Below are 21,309 nucleotides of genomic sequence, written 5' to 3' on the forward strand. Positions count from 1 at the left end.
GCCTCCTGATTTTTTCAGATTTTCGGGTTGGGTAGTTTCTGAAAATGGGTCCGTTAAAGAAATTATCACTTACGACCTTCCGCACTCTCCACCTTTTCAACAAATATCAAAATTAAGACCGGCTTCGGAAAGTACTAATCATTTGGTACCCACATGACAATATTCGGTACAAAAAAAATGTTTACATGTATGGGGACCCCCCTCTCTCAAACTCGACGGTAAATGATCTAACTCACGGGATGCGTGAGCGTTTAGACTTCCTAAAATTTGGTGTAAATCGTTGTAACCGTCTCCGAAAAAAAAATGCTTGTGGCAGACGGACAGACATACTAAACAATCAAAGTGAGCATATGCGGTCATTGGTTGCATGGTCACCAGCATGGGACCAGGCAGAGAATGGCCGGTGGACACAGAGGTTTATCCCATACATAAGTATGCGGACTATGCGAAACCACACTGGGACGACTTATGGTCTGATCCAGTTTTTAACCAGACACGGTGGATACTGGAATTACCTCTATAGGTTCGGTCTAGTTGAATAGCCAAATTGTCCTACGTATGAAGGTGCAGCCGAAAATGCAGAACACGATGTGGCGCAGCAAGGTTAACAACATTCGAAATTTATCTCGCAACGTTCAACTTAGCTATTGTCATGTCTCCAATTGCTTCGCGAAATGAGGCAATTGGATGGGAGCAAGATCGACGACGACTTGATGAAGTCGGTCTGGCTGCGACGTCTTCCGGAAAGCACCCAGGCGGTCCTTGCGTGCGTCTCCGGTTCTTTGGAGGCGGTGGCCGCTGCGGCTGATAAGGTGCATGAGGTGCACCTTATCAGCACCGGGATAGCGGCCGTTCAGCAGCCATCAAAAGAAATAGGCGAGATGAAGCGCGAAATCGCCGCTCTTATGGCCAGCATGGCGGAAATGAAGGCAACGCTGGACGCTCAGCGTTCGGGCGGCAGGTCGCGAGCTCGTTCGCGGTCTACCGCCCGAAAAGGGCGATTGGGTACCAGGTCGTCAGGACAACCTACGAACCCAAGCATTTGTTGGTACCATTGTAAATTCGGCAAAAAAGCTATCAGATGTACGCTTCCATGTACACCCACAGCGATCACCAGGCAATCTTCTTTGGGCTATGGGTGGAGTCACCGGGCATAAGACCATCATGCCCGAAACCGAGAAAGATGTCAGGCTGGTCCGCTAAAGCTCTGGATGAGCAGACCTTCATAGAGGGCGGTTCGACTAACCTAATAAAGCAGGCGCCTCTACGGAAAGAGCTGCCCATGTTGCCCAATGCATCGCCAAAGCGTGTGACGCCTCCATGCCGAGGAGGTGCTCATTCCCCAGTAGAAAACCAAACTACTGGTGGAATGCTGAACTGGCCAGTCTTCGATCAGCCTGTCACCGAGCCAGAAGAGCGGCTCAAAGGGCGGTAGGCAGAATCCACCAAGGGCAAAAAGACCGCGTCTATAAGGAAGCTCGCAAAACCATCAAGCTCGCAAAACCCTCAAGCTCGCCATCCAACGGAGCAAGAGGGAATGCTTTAAGGAGGTCTGGTTAGAAGCGGACATAAACCCGTGCGCCAGCGCCTATAGAATTGTGATAGAGTCCGATCATCTCCGCAGATCACGTGTCCTTCACTCTTGTTAAAAATTATCCAGGGGTTACTCCCTCAGCAAGAGGAGGGCAGAGACAGCTTCCAGCGACTTCTGAATGACACGGCAATACCGCCAGTCACCAGTGACGAGCTGCTGGAGATCTGCGCTAGGATAGGGGATAACAAAGCTCCGGGTCTGGATGGCGTGCCGAATAAGGCCTTCAAGCTTGCCGTGAAATCCAGACCGGACATGTTCCCTGAGTTGTTCGAAGCATGCATGTCCGAGGGGACATTTCCTGCATCATGAAAACGACAGAAGTTGGTGCTACTGCCTAAGGCTGGCAAGCCTCCAGGTGAGCCTCCTCCTACAGACCTATTTTTCTTTTGGACACTGCGGGCAAAATGCTAGAGCGAGTAATCTATAATAGATTACTCCCGGTTGTTGAGAGCCCGGGAGGTCTCTCAGATCGGCAGTATGGGTTCCGGAAAGCCAGATCAACCATTGATGCCATCAAAATGGTTACTGGCTTGGCCGAAGATGCAATCCACGGAAAGGGCAGTACCAGCAAACATTACATAGTAGTGACCCTGGATGTGAGAAATGCATTCAATTCGGCCAATTGGAACCTAATACAGGAATCTCTGGCGAAGATTGGTATTCCTGTTTATCTTGCAGCTATTGTCAACAGCTGTTTACAAGAACAGAGGCTTTGGTATGACACCGATGACGGACCTCAGAAGTACATTGTCTCCGCGGGTGTCCCACAGGGCTCCGTATTGGGCCCACTGCTGTGGAACATCATGTCCAACGATGTTCTTAATCTTCCCCTTCCGGAGGAGGCCACGGTGGTGGGCTACGCCGATGATATAGCGCTGGTTGTTGTCGCAAAGTTATACTCATGCGAAGCGATCAGTGCTGTTAAGGGTTTGCTAAAGCGTTCTGGTCTGACACTTGCGGAGGAAAAAACGGAAGCGGCCCTCATCACCAAGCGCCGTAAAAGAAATTTTGCCCGTATTCAAATTGGGAATCATATCATCACTTCTAATCCTGCCGTCCAATACTTGGGGGTGATGATAGATGGGAAGCTTAGCTATAAGCCACACGTGCAGTATGCCTACAAAACATCCACTGCGAGTGTGGCCTTGGCAAGAATGATGCCGAACGTGAGAGGGCCACAGCACGTATGCTTCCAGGTTGCTTACAGCTAGGGTAGTGAGTTCAATCCTGCTCTATGCAGCTTCAGTTTGGAGAAAGGCATTGCAGGTTACATTTAACGCTAACAAACTGAGTTCAGTCTACAGAAGAACCGCCCTAAGGGTGTGCTCGGCATTCAGGACTATCTCAGATGATGCAACATTCGTCATTTCTGGAATGATACCCATTGACATCTTGACAGATGAGATGACGAATTTATATAATGCAAAGTCTATCTCTCCTTTATCGCAGACGAAGAACGCCGAAAGGTAATAATAATAAAAATCATTGGCGCAACAATCCATGTTGGATCAGGGCCTTGAAGTGTGTTAGAGCACTTCATTCAAGACCGTAATGGTACACTAGGAGGCAATGTGGTCAGCATTGCGCTCGCCCGAGATTATTACCCTGATTTGACTCAGGTACTCATTCACAGCTGAGTCGGGGTTTGGTGGGTAAGAATCCCACACGCTGGCGTGTCCAGGCCAGTGTCTTGTAAAAATTTCCACGTCCTCAAAAAAAAAGTGATCTGCCCAGAATTGAGCGATTTGAATATCTCGGATCAAGCCATCAGCCACTATGAAATTGCTTCAGGCATTAGCGCAACCTGGACCAAGTCGCGCTAGGTAACTGGATTGGTCTGAACATCGATGGTTAGCGACCAAAATGTCGGCTGAAGCAATATTGACTTGATACGCAATAGAACAAAATGGTGCAACCGATCACGTCGAGCTGACCTCGCTTTACTTTCATACTCTTTTTTGAATAGATGGTAAGCTATCTTGGATGGGATGTTGATCAAAATCAAACATCGTTGTATCAATTCAGGAAGTGCAGCCAGCTCTTCTTCGGCTGAGGATATTTGAATCCCTTGTGGACTATTCAAACTTTCCCCACAAGGTTTAATTCCAGTTCAGCATTTGCAGTTTTTACAATTCCAAATTTAGATATGAATACAGTTTCCCTGCAGCTCGATCTTCTTCAGGACTTTCATAAATAATACCGGGACAACCAGAACGAGAAAATGACTCAGTGAACTTCCTTTTTCATGACATATTATCTCTACTTGTATAGTTGGCATCAGTATCAAGATATCCGACAGCTACATATGAGTTTGAGAGCCTCGTTCTTCAGAATGTTTTTAATAAGAACCACCTGATGAAGTGGGAGTAGTGAGATACTGATCAGATTTATTTCATTTTAGTTGAAAATTACCCATCAAGGAAAGTTAGTTCCACATCTAGTTTAAGAGCGATAGGATAATACAGAACTGTCTTACCTTTACATTCCCTAAACACTCCTCCATTAAACTCATTTGAATTGTTGGAGCTGGAACTATCTTCGTCCAAAACCGCTTGATCGGGAGGTGTATATCGTTTCGGTGAGGACACGTTCTGTGACATGGACGGGCTTGTTCCCGTGCTATGTCGCCTAGATTTCCTTCTTTCTGTAGAGTCTGTATTACGTAGCCGCAAAGTCTTCCGAATGGATTTATCTGGAATCTGAATTCCATCTGTTTCGCCATCCTCGAATCTGTAACAGAACATGCAATAGAAAAATTCAGAGATTTTAGAAAGATGCGAGGAAGGTTTTTTTTTGCTACACTTACTTCAGCACAGCCTCGTATAGTTGTAATTGATCCAGAAGATCTAAATCAGTGCCAGGGCGTGACATGTAACGTTGAACTACTCCTTCCATTCCTTGTTGTTCAAGAAAATCACTCTCATCATAGAAGCTATCCTGATCACTTAATCCCGATAGGGTTTTATTAATTAACGACGTTGCATAAATTAACAATTCCGTATCGGCATTCTCGTAATCTTTGAGAAGTCTAATTAAAGGGATAGAAATGGAAGAGTGCAAAAAACGAGCATTACATCATTTCATCGGTCATTAGAGCTATTAAAAAAGGTTTACAGGCAAATTATGCAAAAAACGCGACTATTAGCTGTCCATCAAAACTTTTCTTAGCTATAAATGAATTATTGATCAAAGTGCATTTGTAGGCCATCAAATTAACTGTTTCGCTAGAAAGATTAACTACATGTCGGTTTTAACATTCAAGTCACCGTAATTATCTCCGGGATGACCAGTTTAGACGTGAAGAAAGGAAGAAGTTACACTCGCTTCGACAGGATCAGAGGTGAGAAACATTTGGTGAAATGGACTGAATTTCATTTGAAATCGGGACTTTGGTGTAATTTCTGTTTATGGTCGTGTGCATTACCAGGGTTTGATTTTCCTTTTGACTGGACTCTTCCAAAAAAGGGATGCAGGGGCTTCTAGCACGTTACCTCTATTTTGATAATCTGCCACCTCTAAGCTTAGTATATAACTCAAAATTGACTCAGTGGTGCAGCACTGATCCTGCTGATCATTAATCGCACAATAATACTCACTTCATGATGTTAGACCACGGCAAAGTGCCTTGGGTCTTATCAACCTTATGCACTGCCTGCACCAGCAGCGTGCAGTTCGTCTCTACATACTCGACGAACACGAGCAATAACTTGAGCGCTGTCTTCACGACAAGACGATACTTTGATGCAATCAGTGAGTACAACCATTGGATAGTGGGACTATGCTTCATGACGCCATTCATTCCATCGACGTACAGCATCACCTGCAGCGGTCAAAAAGTAAACCAAGTGATGAAGAAGTGGATTTTTCAATTAGCCGGCCACATAGCTTGCTTACTACCTTGGCCTGTACTTACCTGTCCCAAGGCGCGCAAAATGTAGTTCTGGTAGTTCTGGTCTGCAACATTTCCCACGCGAACTAAACAATTTAACCCCCCGAGCGCCACAAAACCGTGCACTAAATCTTTGTCCTCTTGGAAGATTTGTTTGAGCGAGAATAAGGCACGACGCAACTCACTACCTTCCGACGAGAGTAGTTTTTCTGGAAAATGAGAAAAGAAAGGAAATTACTATTGAAATTATTATAATTTAGTATGAGAAATGATTCATTGTACAATATAATGATGGTTGTTACAATCAAGGAAGGATTCGGGCAGATATTCCAGTGAAAGCCGGGATTATACCAACAATCACAAGCTTAACCTGCTTTCTTAACGCGTATCATTTTGTCAACCAATGCACTTATGAGTGCAGATTAGAAAGTTATTGCAAATATTTAGCATTCAACTAAATTGATATGTCTTTATTACAGTTCTTTTATTTCCAGAACAAAGTGCAAAGTTTAGAACGGTGTGCCGGGAGGTGATCAAATCAGCGAGAAAGATCTCAACGACGCTCACCTCTCCCATAAGAATTAGGACACAAAGGCGGGAAGCAAGGGGCCGTATGCGCAAGCTGCAGCCTCATTTTTAACTGCTAAATGTCAGATGAACAATTGACCATCCTACGGAAATGCCTGTGAAAAAAAAAATCTGGGGCCGGGACGAAGCCAACACAATCAAGGTTTTCGCAATGGGCTCATCCATTTGAAGTGCATTGATAAGGCTGACTTAAAGTGGCTCCAGCAGGTAATCCCGGCTCTAGCGGTCGGCTCAAGTTCACCATTGTGAACACAGAGCTGCGCGGGACAGAACATGTTGGATGTTGGATATCCGGCCCTCAAACCAAGGCAGGGAACATCATCCGCATGTTGGGTGACCAGGGGCCGGGCATGGATTTCGGACACTAGCGAGTAAAGGTCATGAATGCCAGGATGCAGGATTTCAGCTTAGGATTTGAACGGGATCAAAAGAATCTGACGGTGCTCAAGGACAGTTATTATATGGTGCTCGACTTTTTCTTCGATATATTGAAACCCAATCACATCAGGAAACTGCAGAGTATCGTCCCCATTATGAGAGCGAAGGACAATTATGGTCTTCAAGTCCCACAAGATAGAACAAGAGCAAGGGATTCGCAAAGGGACTACATAGTAAACCTTACCTGCTAATAACTTCTCTTACACCATTTACGGAACAGACGAGAAAGGAAGCCACAGACGTGATCGGAATTGACTTGATATCAGTTTGTGTAATCGGATCTATGCAAATCAGTGGAGGCATTAAGTGGAGAACAAACGAATGTTCTGCGTGATAAGATGAGACCTCTCATGGGTGAGGACATGAGAACTGCTATACCTCCAATTGCGGCTATTCTCACATAAATGAAATACGAGGGGATCGGATCTCCGGCGGTATTGTGTGAAGGAAACCTGGTCAAACGCCAGCGGTGCCACACGCTTTTAACTGTTTTGCATTAAGCATTACCATCGCACCATGCCAAACCCTCCTATCTGTTAGCAACGAGGCTGTCGAAGCTGCGGGACTGCCCTACATTTTTTGGTGCAAGAAACATGGATTCGATTTAATAGAATCTGTGGAATTAGATCAGTAAAAGGGACTAGGATCTTTTACGATAAAATATCCATAACACCGAGAACTCGTGACCTGATTTCAAGACGACTAGAGGCAACCATTTTGAGACAGTTCTGTTACCAGGATCAAGCTACACTTATCTTACAATACCAGATAAATGGCGTGATGAAAACATCATAGTTGCCTCTGCTTATTTTCCCTACGATTCTTTTTGTCCTCCGCCGACGCAAGGACTAAGGTATCTGGTAGCGTATGCAGAATCAAGTGGTCCCGAACTCTTAATAGGTGGCGATGCGAAAGCTCAAAATATTTGTTAGGGAAGGGGAAGCTGCAAAAGCAACCCCAGAGGTGAGAAGTTATTTGACTTCATCACTTCAACTGTCTCATGACTGGAAAGTAAAGTGAAGTAACTGACCTAACAATCTGTACTTCAAAGATGTTAGAGTTGATTACAGTCTGTCAGTTCGCCGATACCTGGAATTCAATCCGACTATCGCGGCGAGCAGTATGTAATACAAAGACAGAATCCTAAGAAAACAGATTGGGCAAAGTTCAAGGAATTTCTTGGCAATAATGTGCAGCTTCTTAGGTGACTAAGGACTCCTTTGGCACTAGGAAATGAATTGGAAACTCTGAATATCACATTTTCAGAGTGCTAGGAAGAGGCTTGTTCTATTTCCCGAGGCCAAAACCCGAGGTGGAGCCGCGAACTGCAAAAACTCAGGGAATCAACGAGGCGACTTCAAGAGGCTTATTAAGTGTTTCAAACGAGACTCCTTGAGAACATGCTGTGAGGAACTGGAAGGCGAAAGAGAGACTTCTAGGCAGTTCAGAGTCCTTAAAAGGGATAAGTAGGCCAAGTTGGACTCTCTTAGAACTCTAGACTGGAATCAGTACAGACCTTCTTGAAAATACACCATCCGGGGCAACTACTAAGAAATATTTTTCTAAAATGACTTTCTTTGTGCTACGTGCCTATTTATTGCCAGAGGGTCACACCCAATACATGAAAAGCAACATGCTTAGCAACATGAAAAATAATGTGAGTCTGTTCTTCATTCTTTGGTTTCAAAGATAGAGAATGCAATTCTGAAGGGTGGGTTCGTGGAAATTGAAGGGGCGTTTGACTGATGCTTTAATTAAGCGGATCTATGCTATGCTAACGCAGAGATTGCTGTGTGTTGAAGTGGTTGTCTGTCGCTACCTAAAAACAGAAGCAACGAAAGGCTGCTCCAAAAAGGTGGGCTATCGTCACTTCTGTGGAGTATGCTGATCGACTTACTAATATGTGAACTACAAAATTTTCTAATGCTGGCTTATGCTGATAATGTGGTTGCGCCTGCTGTGGAACGGGATCTCGGAACTGTGTACAACGTATCGTTAATTTAATTTGATTTAAGCTTTGTCTGCGAGAAATGAGGGGTACAACCTTCAACTATCAGTAAAATATCTGAGAATCACTCTAGATAAAAAGCTTCTTTGGAAAAAACAAGTTGAGGTAAAGTTGAAACAAGCTCTAACAACCTATGGGCTGTGCAGACGGACCTCTGCTTCGATATGGGGACTCCGACCTCATGTGGTAATGTGAACATATGTTGCTATCCTTAAGCCGATGGTCGCGTCAATATATTTATTCAAAGCACTGCGATAAGAACAGCTCATAGACTAAATTGATTAGATCTATAGGAAAACACAAAGCAGTGCAAGAGTTATTGGGAGAACTTAATCCAGTTGCCTTCAGATTCTCGGGTCTCCATACATTTGTTTCGTAGAAGATATGAAGTTACCCTGAAACGCAGAGAGAACTGTGAAATTCCAGAGGAATGCGTGGCGGAAAATACGGACGTCTTCTGCACTGATGGTGCAAAAATAGATTCACCTCTTGAATAAAACGAGAAGTGGGCTTTTCCTTGGGACAATATTCAGCGGTCTTTCAGGTTGAAGTATATGCGATGCTAAAGGTAGCAACCAGGATGATTGACGAACATTTGAAGGACAGGCGCATCGTAATCTGCAGCGATAGTCAGACTGCACTGAGGTCATTGAGTGAAATCTATTTCTATATTCAATATAGTGGAACTAGCCTGGGAAATGAAATTTCAGATGCCTTAGCAACAGGGATTTCAACCTCTCCCATCCCGGGACCGAAACCAGCAATTGGAGTATCCATAGCATTGACTACGGCGGCCTTCATAAACTGGAACCAAATTCTCCATAATTAATTAATTAATTTAACGGACAGAAAAGAGAATAAAGTCCAATTACTTATTACGCTCAGAAGGAAGAGAAAGTAATTATCTTGACCAATGCTTAAAACTATTTAAAGAAGAGAGGTTTAAAGACCAAGCTGTTGTGCGTTGTAATTTCGACAAAGTCTAGGAATCGGGGAATTCAAGTAGACTTCGAGCTCCGGCAGGACAACAGCTGATATTGTTAAAGGCGGGGCAGTCCGTCAGAACCGAGGAAAGTTTAAAAAATGTGGGTAAATCCGCGTCGGAGTAACGCTGTTGTAGAAAGCAGAGGCGGGAAGGATCGTCCCCACGAGGGAAGTTTTTCTTAAAGAAGAAGGAACGGGTGAATTTCCGTTGCAAATTTCCATGGCAAGACAATCACAGTTACAGGAAGGTCACCAGATCGTGGAGGGTACTCCTCACGAGGGAATTGAAGAGGACTAAGAAAGGTTGGCTGGAATCAAAATGAAAATAAAAGCGAAATATAAAACCTGACAATTTTGCTGCTCGATTGGTGACTTCTAGATAGTGGGTGTCGAAACGGAGCTTATTATCAAAAATGATCTTGAGTGGAATTTTGGTATGATAAGGAATGTCCGTTAAGACAGTAGGAGAAGGAAGTTGATGTGGATTTAAGCGAGTAGCATATAGAGTGACACTCGCCGATGTTTAGCACTAAACTATTAACAGACAATCAGCGAGCCAAAGTGAAGTGTGAAGAGATTGAAGTGAAACATAATACATAGGCGACGATATACTGGAAGACAGCTTAAAGTCATCGTCATAGAGCAAACAGGGACAGTAAGGAGGGGGGAAGGTCTTTGAAAAAAAAGTAAAAATAATAAAGGAACCAGAATATATCTCTGTGGGACACCAGAGGGGGGGGGGGGGGGGGAGAGGGAGCGGGATGTGTACCCTTTAAAAGAGACGCGGCAGGATCGGTTGGAAAGGTAAGAGAGAGCCTTTAAACAAGTCATATGGGAACCCTTAACGACGAGAGTTTAGATAGAAGTATTTTGTGATTTACAGTGTCGAAAGCTTTTGTAAAGTCAGTATAAATCGTATGCACTTCCTGCCGTGAATTTAGACATGTACCGACAAAGTTAGTAAAGTGGAGCAAGTTGGAGGCAGTAGACCAAAGCTTAACAACGCCGTATTGCTCTTTTGCTATGTGGTGCAAACTGGGCGGACAACCAGTCGCTGACATATCTTTCCAAGATTTTGGAACCGGAGGAAAGGAAGGAAATTGGACGGTAATTCTCGGCAAGGGAAGAATCGCCACTTTTGAGAATGGGGATGATGAGAGTCCGTTTCAACAACCCAGGAAAATGATTTTCTTCGAGGCTTTTGTTGAAAATAAGGGATAGAAGAAGGGAAATTGGTGTTTTTGCAAACAGAGCTTTAAGCAAAAAGAGGTTTGAAAGACTGTCGTCCGGACCGACATTGACATCAAGTTTGCCAATGAGGTACTTGACAAGGATAGAAGTAAGGAGGGTGGGGGTTGGTGATGCAGGACCGGCTACATCCACTAGCTGGAGGGAAGGGGACGAATGATAGGGAAGATAAACTGACAAAAAGTCGCAACAGATAATTGGGGGAAATTAGCTGAGGAGCCAGAAATGGATGGAGGGGATAGCTGGGCAGGACAGCGGGAGTGCCAAATGTGGGACCAAATGTGCGCTTCAGTGAATCTTCAACACTGGTCAGATATTCGTTTCTAGATTTCTCTATTAAGGATTTGACCGAGAAACGCAGAGTTTTCAACAGGTAAGGTAACAGCAGAAGCACTGATGAGAGGAGAGGGCGTAACAGGGAAGAAGGGAACTTAACATGCACACTGCAAAGTGGATTTTGTTGAAAAGCAGATGGACTTTCAGAAGTATCTTAAGCATTCTGAATGGCCATATTCCATTAGCTGGATATATATTCAGAATAGGAATTGTACAAAATGATACGTGTCCATCTATAATGAGGCAGCGGAATCCATGGAGCATTTTCTATGTAAATGCTCCGCCTATGGACGCAACAGACATCAGATCTTTGGAGCTGACGTACTCCAGTTGCAACGGGTCGCATCACATGCGTTAACAGAAGTCCTGCTATACATAATCGAAGCCGGAATATTTCTTTAGACAAGGGAGTCAAGAACAATAGGCAACATCGATCTGAGTGCTCGAAGATTATAAAAGACTTCTCTTCTACCACAAACACACACACATAGAAGGGGTTACAACTAGCTTTTGGGGACATCGTCTACCGAGGAAACCGTTGTGCAAGTTTAACAGGTGGGAGCGCAAAAATCGTCTAGGAAAGGATGACATTGTACTTAGAACTTATCGTCCTTCTTGTCTGCTGCTGCACCTCGTCTTATACGAAAGGTCAGGCATTTGTCGCTACTAATTTAAATTCTTTGTTTACTGTTCGGTCCATTATCGTCACCCCTGCGAATACTCGGCATGTTCTGGATAAGGTAGATGTTGTAGTAGAAGGACTCGAAGAGCCGTGTTTTCGTTTTACCAATCAAAAGACTATTCTGTCTTAAAAAAATTTGTGGAATTGGATTGCAAATAGAATGACAAACTAGTTTCCATAGATTTCTAGCGAGTTTTCGATATTCTGATCGATTTTGGAATTAGATAAAAGAAGGTTGAAGGTGAATTTAGTTCACGTGCTATCTTCCGCTAGATTCGCGCGATATTCTAATAGTTATTTGTTTTTCAAGCTCCAGTGCAGGCATCCACGATTCTGTTTAAGGACACGTTAAGTTTCATAAAATGACACATGAGGGACTGAAGTGTTCAAAAGATCGTTCACATTCCCAAGCCTGACTAGTATAGAGATGTGCACGGCCGATTTCATCAGCTTTTTAGGCTTTTGAGATAGATCTCGATCGATTCAGGCCAACCAGGACGGTCTTAGACCATCGTACAGTCTACATGTATTAGTACAAATTACTTAACAGTTTGTCGTCTGGAAAAAACGGACCTTAAATGTTTCTTTCATAGTTTACAATTCGTATAATGTATAAGAATTCAAAACGAGTGGAATTGAGGAAATATTCATTCTGAAATGCACTTAACAAAAGCAAGCATTTAAAGAATATAATGTTTGATTTCTACAGTCAAACACCATAATTATCACGAGTGAAACATCATAATCACTGATCATGAACATTATGACCTCAGAAACAATTTTCATTCTAGGTTCTGATAAAAAGTGCGTGAAGAATGGATTGAGATTTTTGAGAACCTAACAACCTTGACAGCATAAATACACTTCACAATTACGTCAAGAATTCACATCAATGATCCTCCATTTAATGAACTCATGCAGACAACAATACCAACTCACTTTCGACTCCCGACAATGCATCTTAGAATTCAGAAAAAGGAAAGATTGAGATTATCATCTGCAAGTAATTTACCTACAATGCCACAATCAAATGCAGATCGTGATTCAAATCGGCTTTTTATGAATTCGAAATTCGTATACCCAACAGATTCCTTACCAATAAATAGTGGATAAATAGTAGACTTGCATTCATAAGTGCATTAATGGCTTCATGATGGACATTATACTACAATCCACCGCAAAGGAAAGACCCGAAGAAATCATATCCGAGTACAATACCCATTATTGACGTGACCTTTTGGCCCTGGAGCAGGGCAAACTTCTCCTCCGACATGTCTACTCATATTTGAGAAGTTTCAGATGCTCCTACGTCCATATGTGTAGAGACCATTCCGAGTACCTTTTAGATATAATGGCATTGTGGATATTACTCCAAGATGACAGTGGAATTAAAATTTCAAGGAGCTTAATGGAAAATGAAGTATGAAGTTGTATTCCATGAAATTCTGAAACTAAATAAGAGTATTCACATCTCAGGGGAATCGACAAACACGAACAGTTCATATTAAGGTACATGCAATCTCATTTGAAGAAAAGGAATATCTTTCTTTACTTAAAGCAAGAGGCAAAGATTCAAATGCTTGCTTTATTCCATCTAGATTGAACTGGGAATTGCCCATTAACCTACGGTTGAACATGTTTCACATGTTTCATGGAAATTGCAAATATCTCCTATCCTAGAATAGCAAGTACAGTAAAAAAATTGAATAGATGTATGTATGTAGCACTTCCAAAAGTAAGGATCAATGGGTTGGGTTTCATAGAATTTTAAAAGGAGCAAAGTTTGCGGCTATGATGTTCTATTAGTGGCTGTCTGCCATTTCGTTTTTTAACACATTTTGAAAAAGATACCATCTCCATTTATTATTCGGGCTAACCCATAGTCCAAGTCATGTCACTAAGCACACAAACTACACTAAACGACTAAACGGCATAAACGACCCATATAACTTGCTCAAATATTGGTCCAGCTGCCTTGAAATACATCATAAATTTTCCATTTTTAAGGGTTTCTGTAAAACTTCCAGTCAGTGTATATAGCTGTGTATATTTTTTTTATCGCTGGAGTTGTACATTTTAGAAAGGCAATGCTGCCCCAAATTTCATCGCTATGTGGGGCGTTTATCCACTAAAATTACCCCAACTTTTTCCTCTTTCTCCGCCAAAGATTGCACTTCAAGCGACGAAAGCTTCCACTCTTCACGCTTTTCTTGTGCCCTACGAATTGCCAAGTTACGCCCGAATTTCCCTATTACCAATTTCGGTCTAACTTCAGCATTTCCCAGCTAAGCACTTACGCTGACTTTTTGAACAAACAAAATTACAGATAGAAGAACATGACATGACATGCTTTAGGTCTTCAGATGTACAACCACATTCAGGACAAAAGGGAGAATCATCAAACCTAATCAGTACAGACACTGTCTGTAACAACCAGACCCTGTGAGGAATTTCGCCGTTCGTCACTGAATCCACTCCACAGTACGGGAAATCAGAATCTTGATCCAATGACGCTTTTGTGAATGATCCCAACCTTTTTGACCTTTTTCAGTAATCCTAATCTCGTTGCACTTAAATTCTTTCATCTTCTTTCATACAGACAGCGCGCTTACTTAGTAAATCCATCGGGACCATTTCTGAAATGACACACGACTTTTCAAGCTGAGTAGTAACTACACCCGTTTTAGACAATGAAAATTTCAACCATCCCCAGCTACCCGGATTAAAGGCGTTTCCTAAATTCAATGTCACCTACAACATTCATTACAAGCCCACTTCAATACCACGATTTTGGCATCAATATGTTGCTATTGGATTTTGGTAGCAAAAGTAATTTCTACCACTTCCACCGGCCAGGAAAAAGTCATTCTACATGCATGCTTCGAATTCATAAACCAATCGGATCTGGTCTTATCATCGAATTGGGCAACTCAATTGGGAACCTCATCCGAGCTGGGAGCTTTATTTTTCTTCAACAAACTTCCGCAAGTTAGTTCTCCGTTACCGCAGATATGGTGGAAGCACCAACGCCTGTTCACGTTTTTTACGTTCCACTTTATGCGGGGCGAACAATGCCGTCAATTTCATAAGACGATGCAGAAAAGCCAGTCATGGTGGTCGTCCTCCCATCTTCTTCATAACAACCCCGCACGCTCTTTCCCGAGGCTTAGGTTTACGGTTATCCAAAGTTCCCATCTCGAAGGTTCGTACATGCTTCCAGCTTATCGCCGAAGTCTGGTGTTTTTCTGGACCATTGGCAGGTCTTTTCTGCCCGCAACTACGGAATTTCCTCGTTTAACTAATAGTTTCATTACGCCTTGATGCGGCATGGCATGACAACGTTGCATGCTCCCATTACACGTCTCATTATTTATGCTACCTTTTCTGAAGCCGATCTATCGGGGTCATTACCCCCTAACAGCATTTCTAAGAACCCATCTCCCTCAAACATTTTTGCAAACCAACCCTCATTTCCAGCCCTCGAACGAGCGAGAACGCACACCACGATATGACTCATTTTTAATCTGGAAGGGAATTGTCTGATAATCGCTGTGAGTGCAGTGTTTACCAACAAACCAGTATGTTCTCCTCGCCATTGTAGAAGTCATATATGCCAAATCAACAACGCACAGTCTTTCCTTTCTCCTTTTCGACTTATCGCAATCACCAATACATACCGCCGCTGTATGGGCAAATTCAAAAAAATTTAAAACAACGCTTAATAGACAACCCCTTTCTGAATTTGGAAACAACCCAGTCTATTTTCATTTTAATTGCAAAATAGTGAACCGCATTACTTTCTTACTGTTTTGTGAATATCCTCCTTCGCTGTAGCTTCGTCAAAGGCTTGAAATGTAAGCCAATCACTTGCTTTTTGGCACACTAGAGCCTTTTCCCTTTGGCAATGAAATCTTTAGCTGTATTGCCTTCTTCTTTCACTCTAGCAATAAATTTTCTTTTTAGGGTGCCTGATTCGGCTGATGTTTTCCCGAAGGTCCATCAGTTTCCTTGACGTCGGCAAATATGATATTACTTTTTGTAGATAATAATCAATTCGGGCCGCAATCTTCTGCTGCATCCAGCTTCCAGTGAGAGGCATTATTAGCGTCCCGGGTTTAAAAAAATGGTTCGCTTCACCCTGCTCTTTCTTTCGAGTTTATCATCCTTTTCGTTTTGAGGAGGCGCCCATGTGTTAACTGAGCAACGATTGTGGTATTGTGGTACTTTTTTGTCCTTGACACTGTTAGACAAAACCATGATGGCTCTGACAATGTTTTTAATCGTCCGGTGCACGTAGTATTTGACCTTTATGGATTGAAACAACTCTATTACAACAGAGAAAGATGGTTCGTCCATATCCGGACTGCTTGGTTTTTCTATCTGTGCATGTCTGTATTTATTAGATCTCCGGGAGCAGCCCCGACTTTCATTTTTTACCAGCTTTGGCATGGGGGGAAAAACAAGATCTAAAGACTACATGTAGTACTAAATGCAACGGTGGTCCAGCAACCCCCCACAAGGCCAGTAGCCAAAGGATGTTGAGGATCGTGAGCCTCGGCATTGAATTCTTGTTCTGGGCGTCCTTCCCATAGTTAGTTTCTGGGGGTGGTTGTTTTCCTCCCACCTACCCAACCTACCTAAATATGCCCATGCACGCATGCTGCCAAATGCAAACATATTTATACGCTTTCACCGATCATTCCATAAAATCAAAATGGTTGTTTAAATGAAGCATTAGACGTTTTCATTGGTTTATTATTTTGATATACTTATACTTCGGGAGCTACTTATCCCCTTTCTCAATATAGATGTTCAGCATTGAAAAACGGGTGAAGTGGTACCCAAAATATCGGTATTTGTAATTCAGGATGGAAAAATGTACAAGCGTCTATTGCTTCAATAATTTCTCTGACCGCCAAAAATGCGCTTCTAACTTGGTAATGTTCTTATATTTTCGACTGAATAATGGAGAAACTGGAAGGTTGAATCGAATTGCCAATGTGGTGTCTTCCGGATAGCCCGGTACTATCGAACGCGAGACACTATATGCTCGTAAAGTGGCTTCAAAGGTCGGCAAACCCCGCTTGATCTCTCTCAGCACCGTTACGCTCTCCATTCTATGGTCATGGTCTACAACATGCTGGGCGACTGCATAATTAATATTTTTTTTCTGCCCCGTTTTATTAGCTCGGCTTCTTTTAAATGTTCCATGACTCGAGTGTTAACTGGCCGTTTGGTTTGCCCTACGTATGTACAAGGGCAATCTTCGCAAGACATCTTGTAGAGGCCACTTTTTTCCTCCTCCTTCCCGGGACTTTTTCATTACCTAATTGTGTTTTGAGCGTGTAAATCATGCTTGATCCTACTACTTCGATGGCTTCTTTGAGCAGGATTCGTCGCAAGGCTGAGAGCATTTTCGTGCAGTATGTTATGGTGGATCGTTGTCCTTCATCCTCTCCTGTTCGAACCGGCCCAAATCCATTTTTTGTAGCTGGATCCACAATGAATGCCTTTTGTTTTTCGAACCTTTATTCCTCTCTAGTATTTTTATGTTGAGGAAGGGGATGCCACCGTTTGATTCCTCTTCCATCATGAATGTTAGGATGCCACTTATTGATTTGATACAGTATATCTTGCTTATCCCCCTCTTTTATAATGGCCAGAACTTCAGCCACACAGAGTAACCAAACTCTAGGTTTGATCATCTGTCGTTCCATGTTCTTTTCTAAACCTGCCATGAAAATTTACGATCCCCCACGATGCGATAAGTGGCCTGAAAGCAAGCAGAGCACCGGCAATCGACGACAAACGGCAGCGCTTTTCATCATCAACGGCGCAAAAATCGGTATCCGGTCTAGGCCTGCCTTAATAAGGAACTCCAGACATCCCGGTTTTGCGCCGAGATCCAAAAATTCGATATCCCTAAAAGCTGCCTGGCGTCCTGACCTACGCCATCGTTCCATCTTAGGCAGGGTCTGCCTCGTCTTCTTTTTCTACCATAGATATTGCCCTTATAGACTTTCAGGGTGGGATCATCCTCATCCATACGGATTAAGTGATCCATCCACCGTAACCTATTCAGCCGGATTTTATCCACAACCGGACGGTCATGGTATCGCTCATATATTTCGTCATTGTGTAGGCTACGGAATCGTCCATCCTCATTTAGAGGGCCAAAAATTCTTCGGAGGATTCTTCTCTCGAACGCGACCAAGAGTTCGCAATTTTTCTTGCTAGGAACCCAAGTTTCCGAGGAATACATGACGACTGGCAAGATCATAGACGTTTTGAGTGGAACAGTTTTTGTAAGCTGAAATAGGCTCTGTTGGCCGACAACAACCGTGCGCGGATTTCATCATCGTAGCTGTTATCGGTTGTGATTTTCCACCCTAGATAGGAGAAATTGTCAAGGGTCTCAAAGTTGTATTCTCCTATCCTTATTCTTCCTGTTTGACCAGTGCGGTTTGATGTTGTTGGTTGATTCGTCTTCGGTGCTGACGTTGCCACCATATATTTTGCCTTGCCTTCATTGATGTGCAGCCCAAGATCTCGCGCCATTAGCCGCCTGCTCGATCTGGATGAAGGCAGTTTGTACGTCTCGGGTGGGTCTTCCCATGATGTCGATATCGTCAGCATAGGCCAGTAGTTGGGTGGACTTAAAGAGGGTCATACCTCTTGCATTTACCTCAGTATCACGGATCACTTTCTCAAGGGCCTGGTTAAAGAGGACGCATAATAGGGCATCCCCTTGTTTTAGATGTCGAATGGTCTTGAGAGTGATCCTGCTGATTTTATCAGGCCTCGCACATTGGTCAGGGTCAGCCTAGTCAGTCTTATTAATTTCGTCGGGATACCGAATTCTCTCATAACCGTGTAAAGTTTTACCTTGGCTATGCTATCATAGGCGGCTTTAAAGTCGATTAACAGATGGTCTGATCTGTTGCTGATTTGCTTGGAGTGAAGCCTCTTTGGTATGGGCCAATGATGTTCTGGGCGTATGGGGCTATCCGGCCTAGCAAGATAGCGGAGAATATCTTATAGATGGTACTCAGGAACGTGGTACTTCTATAATTGCTGCACTGTGTGATATCTCCCTTTTTATGTATGAGACAGAAAATACCTCGTTGCCAGTTGTCAGTTACTGATTCGCTGTCCCACACCTTGAGCATCAGTTGCAAGGCAAAAACAATCGTTTAAAAGCACCATCTATGTTACTTATTCAGGAAGCATGTAAGGTGGAGAAAATCCCTACAAAAGGGCATGGAAGCATCATCTACCAGATTGACAAATGGCACACTTACAGGTCCATATCATTGTTCTGTCTCACCTTCCATCTATTTACCGATTTCATGGAAAGTAGCATGAAGCCCTAGGCGGAAGGAAGCTACCGGAGAATACCATGATGGCTCTTTACCGTGAAGCAAGGGCTTGAAAAATGGCTGCCAAATATCCGAACGAAGTTATGCACCAGTTGGACATTCCAACAAAACCAGTTCGTCCCACAAAAACAGCCATGACGGACTCAACTTAGGAGATATGAATTCAAAACAGTCTGACTAATACATTTTGAGTTCGTGCTTTCAAGCAGGAGGATAGGTCCAATGTTCTTTAAATAGGTCCATCATCAGGGATTCAAGGAAATTCCTGTGGATGCCACATTCACGCTGTTCCTTATGTCAACGTAGGTGTTAGTGCACGCCAATGACATCAGTAAACAAAATATCGCGTTTGGTGGATGCAACTTGAAGAACGTTGAAAACTTTACATGTTTGGGGAGTACGTAATGTTGTTCAATTCACCCCATCGTAAAATCAAAATCAAATGAAAGCTGTCTACAAAACAATTATCAAATCCATACTGTTAATATTATGTAACGTGTGGAGTTTAACTCCGGCTTTTGGATAATTGCTAAACGGCTTTGGAAGAAACGTCTAACAAAATTGCCATAATTCCAATGGGCCACGTTCGACAACTATTCGAGAATATCCAAGAAGGTATCTCAAGGGAAAATTGATAGCACTCAATCAGCTAGGAAGCTGAAAAAAGCTGAAATGGGAGAACTCAATCAACGCCAATGGCGCTTTATTATTAGTGACTAGCTGACCCGGCAGACTTTGTACTGCCTCAATCGATAAATAAAAGACCTAAACTTTTATATAAAATAATTTTAAAACAAACAAAACGAATCCGTATTTAATAAAAAAGCATATTGTGAATGAAGCATGAAGTTTTATTATTATTTTCGACACATCATGTTGCTTAATTACAAAATAGAATTTTCCTGAGATACTGGCTATTTATAAGGTTTAAATCTGATATTGACAGACACACACTGCTATGATATAGTTTGTTAATCAATTGAAAGCTTTCTCATAAACTATATTTTTTGTTTTGTTTTGTGGTGAGTAAATAAACAAAGAAGACGGTTTTCCGACACGCGAACACGCGACGTATAATTGTCCATGCGCGAAACAGGGAAACTCCAAGTTGATTCCGCAAACTTCTAACGACTGTCCTTGCGATTTATTTATGGTCATCGCAAAGGCCAGACGTAGTGGAAATTGTAAGCGTTTAAAATCGAATGGTAAATCCGTTGGAATCATCGGTATCCGCGGGATCAAGACATCCTCTCCTTTGTATTTTCCTTTTATGATTGTTGCCTCAATGACGTTATTCATCAGCTTTTTCACAACCAGTCTTGTTCCATTGCACAGTCGAGGTTGATTAATGTTACGCAGCATCATGACAACTGACCCTATTTTTAACTGCAAATTGTGAGGTGGTAATCCAGACAATTCCAGTGAATGCATAACGGTGTCGACTGATTTGAAGGAAACCAACTGTTCTGGAAGAAAATTCTGAATGTAAGATCCTCGACATCTTTATTTTTCGCCGCCAATATTGCTCGTTCACCCAGCCAATTATGGTTATTGGGCTTTTGCGCTATATCTGGGAAAACGCGCTGAATAAGCTCCCCTTTTGAGTCTGTGATGTGACAGAAATCTGTGGGTAACGTGATGAATCCGGTCGAGGTGCACTGCAACTTTATTATTTCCAATGTCTAACAACTGCTTCGCAAACACATTCGCAGTTTCATATCAAATACCAAATGATGTCATCTGGAAACAGCTGTTATATATCTGAATGTTGGCCAAGAAGTGCTTAGAATCATTTCCAATCCCAGAAACTAAAGATCGTAAAGGATTAAAGGATCTGGTGGTGGGAGCAATTGTGGTAATTTTACTTTGCCTCCAGCACAACATAATCCAGTAGCTTCATGAGTGTATTTTAACGCCTTACAATATTTACAAATTATTTTCATTTCCCCAATTGTTACCGATTTATCGGCACTATAATCAATTGCCGGATCATAGTGGAATGCAGCTCGTTCAAGAATCACAGGAGCATTCCGTCTGCGGATTCGATCAATTTCATTATGTCGTGATTGCTGTTGTTGTGTTTGTGCACGAACTCGTTGCATTCTAAGCCTATCTACTTCATTATCACTCACTAAATAACGCAATTCTGACATAGCAATACGA

General features: G+C 42.8%; 1 protein-coding gene across 7 annotated transcripts in view; it reads right to left on the reverse strand.

Moving 5' to 3' along the window:
• Positions 1-21,309, reverse strand: part of LOC119650467 (FH1/FH2 domain-containing protein 3) — a 412,025-nt gene that overhangs the window by 36,637 nt on the left and 354,079 nt on the right. For all 7 annotated transcript variants that reach the window (XR_005249283.1, XM_038053334.1, XM_038053335.1 and 4 more), the window contains 4 exons: positions 5,508-5,692; positions 5,191-5,414; positions 4,401-4,622; positions 4,071-4,324 (listed from right to left, as the gene is read on the reverse strand). Coding sequence is in view for 6 of the 7 variants with exons in the window: in XM_038053334.1 (XP_037909262.1) it covers positions 4,071-4,324; positions 4,401-4,622; positions 5,191-5,414; positions 5,508-5,692 (885 nt within the window). In the remaining variant the exon portion in view is untranslated. The remainder of the gene's footprint in view (positions 1-4,070; positions 4,325-4,400; positions 4,623-5,190; positions 5,415-5,507; positions 5,693-21,309) is intronic.

This window comes from Hermetia illucens, chromosome 2 (assembly GCF_905115235.1).
Source record: "Hermetia illucens chromosome 2, iHerIll2.2.curated.20191125, whole genome shotgun sequence".
Classification (NCBI taxonomy): domain Eukaryota; kingdom Metazoa; phylum Arthropoda; class Insecta; order Diptera; family Stratiomyidae; genus Hermetia; species Hermetia illucens.